Genomic DNA, 10,638 nt, shown 5'->3' on the forward strand with positions numbered 1-10,638 from the left:
ATAGTTTTGATCTATATTTAATATATTTTTACTTATAAATATGGCATGAATATAGGGAGTATGAAATTATACTTGATTTATTGTCTTGAAACTCAATGAGGCAACTTCCCCTGTAGTGCTAGCCAGACTGTCCCTCACTACTTTGTGCGTTCATTTATTAAAGCATATAGTTTTCAGTGAATTTTACAGAGAAACTTTACAAATAAATATGTTGAAATCTCAAACCAACTTCCAAGTTGATGTGAGTAGAAACTCTTACATTTTATAATTTAAAATAAAATAAAATTATTTTTTAAAAAAGACAAGCATATTTATTATAATAAAAAAAATAAAGAACTACATGTAAACTTTAAATAAACTGTTTTTATTCAAATATGCAAAAATAGAGAATATTTATAATAATCCACGTACTTAGAGGGTGACAATAGGAACTTAACAGCGAAGAGCAGCGGATTAATAATTTAGGGGCACTTTTTAAAAGGAATCCAATCCAATAAAAGATATAAAGTTATTTCTTTTAGGGAAATAATATAAAAAGCCCACCATAGATTTGGCTGATGTAAAAGCTTGTGGGGATTCCTCCCATCAATAATGTCCTTCGCATTTCACTTTCATTGCTCAATTATTTTCCTAGAAATAAATTCAAAGATTTTGATGGGAAATTGGATGTTCTTTGCCGTCAAAATTACCTATTTAAACAATTAATTATTATTCAATTTTTATTTTGATCATTCAATTATTATTATTATTATTAAAATTATACCTAACGTTATATTTTAATTATTATCGATAAATAATTAACAGTGAGAGTATATAATACTTTTTATTATTTTTAAATTTTAATATGACATTATCTTATAATAATATATCGATATCACTATTAATTTTTTAATGATAAATTATCTTACCATACATCAATATCATCATTACTATTTGATTATGTTTTTAATATATTGAGAATTCAAAATACGAATCAAATAATAATATATCTTCAAGAATAAACTAAAAAAGAAAAAAAAAACTCATTTTTATTTTTTCTATTGATAAAGATTTTATCTCTACAATTTCAGAACATTTTCTTTTTCGTTTCAATTTCTCTTACATGGATTTTTTTTTTCACCATGGGAGAGACTTCAACAGAATCTATCAATTCGATTCCCAGATGCCGGAAAAGCGGCTCGTCGTCTAGCTCCCATCATCAATTTGCAGTCAGATTACGGAGTGAACTGTTTAGTCCCATCTGTTCTACCATTTACATGTTCTCCAGATGCCTGCACAAGAAAAGAAATCTTACGTTTCATCTCCGCAAACAGTAATTATAATATGAACACCCAACTACAATTCTTGACACTATCTTTCATTTCTAAATCCACTCAAGGCCTAAAAGCATAAAAAAAAATAGACACCGACGGAACTTGAACAGATTAACGAAATATACTATTAACCAGATTTGGGATTTCAATCAGTGTAACGAGTCTTACATTTAGCAGACGCCCCATTCTAAGTTGTTGAGCAGCAGCTTCAAATGCAATAACATTTTGCAATGAATGTCTGATGATGTCAACAACATCAACGAGATATCGCTCCACGTAAGGGTGTTTAGATTTTAACAATTGACGTAACTTGCTAGCTGTTACAGGCATCTGATTGGCTTTTAGCAGTAAGAGTGTAAAACCAAATAAGAACTCTAGTAAAAAAAAGGAATGAATATAATGGAAACTGAAAAAAACTTGAAGTTTATACCAATTTCAAGAAGTACTTTATTTGGCAAAATGTAACCAGTGCTTTCATCCTCAACACGAGCGATATAGTCTCGCCATCTACAAAGCGCCTGTAAGCCATTTAAGTGAGACATATAAGCGAAAGATGGGGATATCATCAATCTATAAAATCTTGACAGTACCGCTTCTGCACATCAAATATGTGTATCAAAATTGATATTGAACATTTCTTGTGGTTTATTAACTATTGACGAGTTATTGTAGAAGTAAATTAAATGTCAATTAAATATGAAAACAACAAAAACTTACAGCAACAATTGATAGCTGTCTAGCATTGAAACCAGCCCCCTGCAACCTATATAAAATAGCAGAATAAATACAAAGATTCAGCTTGAGTTTGCATCAGCAATGAAAATCAGACTGGCTAGTTATTTCTATCTGGTCCAGTACATAACCAAGAACCAAGGAAACCATGAACCGGCATAAAACCAGGGACGGACGTAGGAATTCATGATAGGGGGTGCAAACTTAAGAAGTTATATTAAAAATTTTAGGGGGTGTAAAATTAGATAATCAATAAAAAATACAAAGAAAAAAACCTAAAATATAAGAGAATTTAAATTTTCTAGGTGGTGCGACCGCACCCCCTTGGTCCATCCCTGCATAAAGCCAGTTCAACTGGAAAATCTGACTTTTGCAATTTCTTTTATTTTTATTAAATTCTTTTTGTGACAACATTTGAAATTTACCTCTGTTCTTCATACCAAACCATTAAGCCAAATGCTAATGTATAATAACTATCTACTAGTAATACTTATTTAATATCAAAATAATAAATTTAACATTTTAATTGCATCATCCGGTTGAACCGAAGACTAGAGGGTCACGTCGGTTTTACCTCTGCCCAGGTTTTTATTCATTGGTTTACATAAGACAATTAAACATTCAAGCAACCATGTATTGTGTGATCTGAGCAAGTAACAAACCCATATATGTTGAGATATGAATTTGGCGTCAGCAGCTCTTTCTCATACAGTTGCATGCATACATCAGAACTTCGCTTGTAGACCTGCTAGCAAGAAATTAGCTAGCAAGATAAGTCCAAATCAATAGCAAAACGCAACAAAGTCCGCAAAATTCATACATCCATGTAAGCATTTTTGAAAAGGTGAAAAACAAAGCTCCAAAGTGCGAAAAAGAAAGCAATTTTTAAAAAAGAACAACAAAAAAATATGTTTTAGGTAATATTTTGAAGTTTGAACAAAATAGAATGTAAGAAGCCAGAAAATTGGAAAGGAACAAAACCTCTGTTAGAGTGGTGTAAGTACTGGATAAAGATGTCTCTGATATGGTATCTTCATTTTTTCAAGTTGCTCCATGTATTTGAATGATCCTTTGAGACTATGTTTGCTCGGACTCTTCATTCTTCTTGAAGCACTTATGTCCACAAAGATATGGGATATGACCTCCAAGAATCCACCAAATACATGGAAAATTTAGGAAAGTCTAACCATATCCGTGTCAAGTGTTGGACTCAAGTGCCAGATATGGGTACTTCAAGAAAATTGAAGAGTCGGAAACATAGGACAAAACTCTTACAATGTGATTAACATTAAGACTATTGGAACCTCTTAGTTTCTCTCTTCTAGATGGGGAATTCTATATGGAATGCCAAGGTCAATTTAGAAAATGCTATGAACTATGATTTATAGTATCGTACCTCTACCAAAGGAGCATCAATATGTTCAGGTTCCTTGGGCATCGAGAGCAATTTGATCCTCATTAAATCATAAACATATAGCAAATAATGTGTATCTTCTCTAGCATATCTGTCATAAAAATAATAATGATATAAAGAAACAATTAGTTCATATGAAATTTTTCAATAGAGACAACAGGTGAACCTAAAAATGACACAAAGTTTGTCCAGGAAAGAATAAACATGTCACAGTTTGCAGGAAAAAATTAAAGTCGTGTCACAATTGGCATAAAATTGCAAACCTAAAAGAGACAACTTAACAGGTGAACCTAAAAATGAACCAAAGTTTGTCATCTATGCTAGAATTTCAAAATCAGTAGATGAGACAATTGCTTTTATTTTCTCTCTTGCTAGAAAACAAAGTGATCAACAGCAATCAATCATTAACCTTAACGACAGTGCAAATGCAGCAGTTAGACATTATTAATATGAGAGAGATAACTGAAGGGTGAAACAGAGCTAAAAAAACGTTACCTAAGCATTTCACTAGGAAGAGGACGCAATCTCCAATCTGCATTCTGGTACCTACAAAGAGATGACTAACAAGCTTAATGAAGATGTAGCAAATTACCACCAAAGAGAAGTGATAGTGTAAAGAAGAAGAAGAAGATCAAACAATAAAAGAAAACCTACTCTTTGTTGGCAGTAACTCCACAATAGTGTTGCAGAAGATGCTCTAAACTATTTGAGAAGTGATAGTGTAAAGAAGAAGAAGAAGATCAAACAAATCTAAAAGAAAACATACTCTTTGTTGGCAGTAACTCCACAATAGTGTTGCAGAAGATGCTCTAAACTATTTCTTTCCATTTTCAAGACCCTCGAGGCCTGAGAAACATGAAACAGAACAAGTCAACATTATGGTAAGAGTCCAACAAAAATTGTAACTTCAAATTCAAAACATTCTATCTTTATTCTCTCATTGAACTAAAAACTAAGCCTAATATTTTCCAATCAAGACAATGACACTTAAGGTAAGTAGGCTCTAAGGAATCTGCACTAGGAAGTCGCATTTCCAAGTCTGCAACATATTAACTTCAATAAATTCCATTGAGATTAGCATCCTTTAAGTTAGTTTAATCATCAAAACCACAAGTACGGAGTAGTCAAATATAGTCTTAGATACCAGTTTTCTTTCCGCTAATTTACTCTCATGTCTAACAAAGAATTTCATAGTTAACAGGTGCTACACAGACTTAAATTCTTAAAGATACAGACAACCAAGAATTTAACAGAAATTCTCAAATAAAATCTTCAAGCTCATAGAAGTAGAGGGTATAAAACCTGTCCAGTATCAAAGAGATTGCACAAGTATATGCCAAAGTCCCGTTGAAGCCACAAGATATCCCTGTCTGCTCCATGCATAACCTATGTGAACTAAGGATATCAAACAATGCAGTAGGCCAATAAAAAAAATTTGCAGCCAGCAAAGAAACCAACCTTTTTTTTTGCGGGATCTTTGAATATTTCCCTAAGATATGGACCGATATGAATTCGAAGCTTCAAAGCATCTACAACAAAATCCTCGGTTCTGGTAGAAATTTGCATCAAGCAAGTCAATCCTTGGAAAGATCGATATTGATTATGCTCCAAATCAACCTGAGAATAATTACATTGAAATTAGATTCATGAAAAGAGGTAACATCTTATGAGAATAAAGAAAATAAACCAATGTTTGGTGCACACAAGGTTCATTCAAACAGGTATCGCTTATAACAGAGATCCATACAGCATTCTTCAGACTAGGGTCACCAGGGAAAGACTTCATGCGATATCTTGGCATGCAGTTATAGAGGAACAAATCACATAAAAGGCATATTAAAATTAATCATACTCTTACCGCAAACTCATGCACGCTGCGTAATTTAGCTGCTAACTCTTTCAAATCTTTTACTTCCTCAACCAGCTTGAATGGGGTAGACTCAATTGATGGGGGTATTATGGGCTCAATATCTGCTATATCTTTATCCACAAAATCCATAACAGATTCTTTTTCCTGTAAAAGAAGAGCAAATAAAATATATTTAAAAAAAGCTCTGTTAATTTGCAAGCAAAAGAAAAAAAAAGAGGATGAAAGATAAGCAGCCAAAAATTTTTGGCCAAAAGAAACAGCCAATTATTTACAAACTATTGTTGAACACAGTGGGATGTATGTGAACTACAGATATACAACAAGAAGTAGAAAAGGGAATATTTTGTCACATCCATATCTAGATTTTGTTACCAAGGTAGCTATTAAGAACATGATTTAAAAACAACTGCGACTTTCCCATCATCTAGTTACTGCATCTAAAATAAACATTTGCATCAATAAAGAAAATAAGAAAAATGAACTTAAGTAAAAGAACGGTTTCGACAAATCAATGAACATCACAAACACTATCACCTCAGTGGTCTATTTTACCAAAAATCTTTTTCATTCTTTTTCAACCATGCAAGGTTCCTTAACTTCAGAGATATGAAAACGTTCAAATAAATATTTTAATAATTCTTGCTACTTTCAAGAAATTCATGCCCTAGCAAATCATACAACCCATCGCTCAAAATCTAATAAAATCACCAAATCTATCTCCCAGCAATACCAATAAAAGCATTTCAAAACGGAATCAGAAATATTAAAGAAAGCATATACAAAACAACGATAACATGCAAATTGACTAACCTCAACAAAAGTGAACAAAGTTAACAAAAGAAATAACATATATCAAACAAGAGAAAACCGACCATTGGATGAACAAAACGCTGCCCATCCTCAGTCTTCTGCAACCAAACATGTACAAAAGGCTCATTCGAATTGTTCACAAGAATATTATACTCTTCCTGCGGCTTCCTTATCGAAGGTATATGGAATGGAACTTTCGCTTTCCCCGTCGTCACCGCTGCCAACGCCCCTTTCTTCACCTTCACTCCCGAATAAGAACTCGAATTCCAACCTTCCATCCCACTCGGTGACTCACAAACTGAGTCTCTTGTTAAACCACCATCCCCTTTCTTTTTTTTATTACCCTGAACCAATTGAAACCCGTTATTGCTCGGATCCGACCCATCAACGCAACCCATTTCCTCTTCTTTCTCTCGAATCTTTTGAAATTCGTCGACGGAAACGTTGAATTGTTCCAAGATTCCGTCGTTCATACCAGTGAGCCAACGATAAGCTTCATCGTCGGCTATCCTGTCAATGTTGTTAGGAAAATTGATCGAATTGTTGGGGCCCGAGTTTTTAGACGACGAGCCAATGATTTGCAGCAAAGAATCCGATGTCTTATCGATTTGATTGATGGGGAGTCTGAAATTGTCGAAGTTGTTAAAGAAATTAAATTCTTGATTGGAAGGGAGGGTTCGCGAAGAGGAAGAGAGAGGACCTGGAACTAGGGTTTTAATATATTGGGCATTTTTTGAATGATCAGATCGGGCTTCCATTGCTATGGGATCGTTGTCATTTTTCATGGTTTTAGGGTTTTAGGTGAAGAAGGGTTAGGATTTAAGGAATTTTTTGCTGCTTATTTCATTGAAGACGACGAGGAAAGAAAAAAAACTAAAAGAGGAAAGAAAGTATTTTTATCAAATATTTAGTAAATAAAAACATTTGTTTTTAAAAGAAAAATGTTTATTTTAAGCTATGTTATTAAAATCGGACCGGATCGGCCGGTTCGATCAGTTGAACCGTGAACCGGTGGCCTATCTCGTCCGGTTAACTCCCAAAATCGGATTAACACAGAATCGGTAAAGAACCGGAAGAATCGACTGAAAATTGAAAAAATCGAGGTGAACCGGCTGAAAACCGACAAAACCGGTTTGAACCGCCGATTCACTTTTTTCTTTAAAAAAAATTAAACCAAACGACATCGTTTGTTCAACGAGCCGAGTCAAATTCGAGTATTGCTGAGCTCGACTCGAACTCGAAAACTTTAAAAGTAAGCTCAACTCGACTCAAAAACTCACGAGCTAAAAATTATCAACTCGAAATATAATATTAAAACTTGAAATCGAAAATGCTCAAACTCAAAAAAAAAATTAGAAGTTCGATTGAAGCCTAAAATTTTAGCTCAATTGAAGCCTAAAATTTGAGCTAAATTGAAGCGAAAGAATAGTTCGCTTTGTGCTCACCAAAAGACTCCATGATTTTGAATGTCAAATTACCTCTATTATTTATAGCAGTAAGTTGGGATGTTCTTCTATGTTTCTTAGTCATGTGAGATTTTTTTTTAAAACAATTAAACCAAATGACATCATTTGTTATGATTTTTTTAAGCCTCAATTTTATTTTTTTATTATAGTTATATAATTATATTTATTATTTAATATGTTTTACCTTAAATATTATGTTGTAATTGATTTGAATCATTTTGTTTCACTTAATTTTATGATTTTTCATTTATACATGTTATGACTTGTGATATTTTTATACCTTTTAATATTGTAAACTTAAAAAAGGTATTACATATATATTAATATTACTTTGATATATATAAATAAAAAAATATTATTTAATATAAAATCCGGTTCAACTGAACCCGGTTAAACCAGTGAACCAGTACCTTCACCGGTTCAATGTCAGGTCCGGTTTTGAAAAAATTGATTTTAAGAGGAAATGTTCTTTAATATTATCGTTAGTTTAATTTTAGTCTCTAATATTATTGATTCATTTGATTTTAGTCTTTCGGTCGTTAATTCTCATTTAATTTTAGTCTCTCAATCATATTAGAAACTTAAAAAAAGAGATTTAAACAAAAGGGGTTAACGAAAAATTAATATCAGAGATATTTAAACCACACATATCGATAATGTAAGAGATCATTTAACCTTGATTTTTAAAGTTGTGACTAAAGTCGGTCAGCCCTAAACAAAAACAACTATTCTTATAGTTTAGCCTTATTTTAAATATAAAATATTTTATTTTGAAAAAAAACGTTAAACAATGTATTAATATAATTTCAATATATTAACTTATTTTTTAACGAATTCTACCCACAATATATAAAACATAAACATATAAAATAAAACGATTAATCATCTACCATTGGCAATGATAATTTCTCATTTATTTGTGTTACTTTTGTTTTCTTTTTCTTTCATTGAAAAAGTTAGTTTAATATTAATAATCACACTAATAATATTTAACGGAAAAAATTATTACAACGTAAAATTCAAATATATTATTATAGTTAAAAAAATTTATCTATATTTTTTTCAAATCTGTTAAGTCAATCGAATTGATGAAATAGCTAAGAAGATGTGAATTGACAAATAAAATTTTTGGTGAAGTTTAAAGATAAAATATAAAAATGAACACAATAATTTAGAGTGATTCGACTTTATAAACCAAAGTTCACATCCATACCTTAACTATCCACACTAAGGATTTTATAAATTCATTAATTTGTAGCTACATTTGAAGATAAAGTGTAACCTTACAACTCCCTCAAGAATTATACAATAAATTCTTGAGACATTCTCTCAGAGAAATTTACAATTTACGAACTTATAAAAACTCTCACTATGAAAGTTTTTGCACAATTCAATAACAAATACAAAACACTTGAGAAATAAATACAAATGAGTACAAAAAGTGTTATTTGAAAGCAAAAGGAATTGAACAATGTTGATTTAATTTTGGCTCAAATTTATTGTTTTTGACTTTCTCTTTTATCTCTTGTCTTCACATATGATTTTGAATATTGTTTCTATAATTCTATATTAATTTTAACCGTTTGAGTTGTTGTGAGAGAAAATAGAGCAGTTGGGAGGTAGTTTCCCGCAATAAATGTTGTCCAGAAATTTGTAGTATATGTACTCGGCCTTTGAGTATCAATACTCTCTGCATTAAATATAAAATATAGTCGTTGGGGAAATGTAGTATCGATACTGATATAATAAGTATCAATACTACTATAATAAGTAATATCGATACTTGTACTAATATCGGTACCAAATGAGTATATTGGAATTTAACAATTTCAAAAACAAAAGGGTCGAATCGGTACTAACATGTGGAGTATCGATACTACTATGAAAAGTAGTATGGTACTAAAATAGTATCGATACCAAATGAGCATTCTGTTTTGTCAAACCTACAAGCAGTATCAGTATTCCTTAGCAGTATTGATATTATTGCATAATTTTGGGCTTCAGCATCGATAATTGTATCAATACTTAATGAACAATATCTATATTGTTCTGTAATATCGGTACTACTATATCTAAAAATGTATTTTTGACTCGATGAAGTTTAAAACTCTTAATAAAATTTAGTTCAAAATATTACAGTATAAGAATCAAATTTTCAATTGAGTGATCAGTAAAATAGTGTTTTTAACCTCAAAACAATTTATATTTAAATGACCAAATCAAATATAATTTTAAAATTTGTTAAAAATTATTTAACATTTTTTTTATATCAAATATCAAAGTATGTTCAACAAAATCATTGAATGAAACAAAGTTGTAAAACAAGAGATTATTTCATTAACAACATTATACGAAGTAATGTAATAATTAAACAAATACTATAACATAATATTATATATTATATTATTCTGTTTATTTTTTAATTTATGAAGAGTGTGATTAGTGGAAAAATGATTTTGATCAATATTTTCTAAGAGATATGAAAATATAAGTAAAATAGTGGAAATGATGATTTTTCTCAGTTGTGACGATGGATATTATAACTATATTTAGTGAATATCATCATGTCAAACATATGATCATCGTGACTACTTATAAGTTAGCAGATTTAGTTGAATTTCGTTAAATCTTGAATTTCGCTTTGATAAATCACATGTATCTATCAAATGTCTTATCTTATCTACGTACTGTGTAACATCTCAAATCAGGATCATGACTAAATTGCAAATTTTGAAAATTTTGTGCTCGATTTCAAAATAAGTTAAAAGTTCAAGGAATTTATAGAGAATTTTATTCTAGAGGATTGATTGGTAAATATGAAAGAGATGAAGAGTAAAGAGGTCATTTGGCAAGGAAATTTTTATTCTTTCCTTTTTAAGGGAGTAACACGTGGATGAGAGGAAGAAATATCCAAGCTTCCAGAGTTCTCTCTTTTCTTTCTTCTTCATACGTGGGAGCTCAAGGAAATGTGAGGTTTTTATTAGTTGATTATTATTTGAATTCTAAGTTGGTTTCGATTCTTTGAATAGTAAG

General features: G+C 31.0%; 1 protein-coding gene across 4 annotated transcripts; it reads right to left on the reverse strand.

Moving 5' to 3' along the window:
* Positions 1–1,085: 1,085 nt before the first annotated feature.
* On the reverse strand, positions 1,086–7,030 carry LOC120123652 (protein RRP6-like 2). Of its 4 annotated transcripts, none has more exons than XM_039142510.1 (13): positions 6,466–7,030; positions 6,202–6,420; positions 5,318–5,473; positions 4,918–5,076; positions 4,762–4,845; positions 4,226–4,305; positions 3,955–4,005; positions 3,442–3,550; positions 2,708–2,790; positions 2,031–2,076; positions 1,744–1,831; positions 1,482–1,651; positions 1,086–1,271 (listed from the first exon to the last, which is right to left on the reverse strand). In XM_039142510.1, the coding sequence occupies exons 1-13, from the start codon at positions 6,922–6,924 to the stop codon at positions 1,215–1,217; spliced, it is 1,761 nt and encodes a 586-aa protein (XP_038998441.1). In that variant the 5' UTR covers positions 6,925–7,030; the 3' UTR covers positions 1,086–1,214. The 4 variants fall into 4 exon arrangements, with proteins under 4 accessions (XP_038998441.1, XP_038998435.1, XP_038998429.1 ...); XM_039142504.1 differs by adding an exon at positions 4,114–4,165 and having other exon boundaries at positions 4,278–4,305; positions 6,202–7,030; XM_039142498.1 differs by having other exon boundaries at positions 6,202–7,030.
* Positions 7,031–10,638: the final 3,608 nt, after the last annotated feature.

The sequence above is a fragment of the Hibiscus syriacus genome, unplaced genomic scaffold (assembly GCF_006381635.1).
Source record: "Hibiscus syriacus cultivar Baekdansim isolate YM2019G1 unplaced genomic scaffold, ASM638163v2 tig00001120_pilon, whole genome shotgun sequence".
Lineage (NCBI taxonomy): Eukaryota > Viridiplantae > Streptophyta > Magnoliopsida > Malvales > Malvaceae > Hibiscus > Hibiscus syriacus.

Coding starts and splice junctions, on each gene's coding strand:
- LOC120123652 (XM_039142504.1), bottom strand. CDS start 6,924: ATGAAAAATGACAACGATCCCATAGCAATGGAAGCCCGATCTGATCAT. Junction 4,306..4,761: donor ATCTCTTTGATACTGGACAG/GTTTTATACCCT, acceptor CATGTTTCTCAG/GCCTCGAGGGTCTTGAAAAT. Junction 1,652..1,743: donor TAAAGTACTTCTTGAAATTG/GTATAAACTTCA, acceptor TACTGCTAAAAG/CCAATCAGATGCCTGTAACA.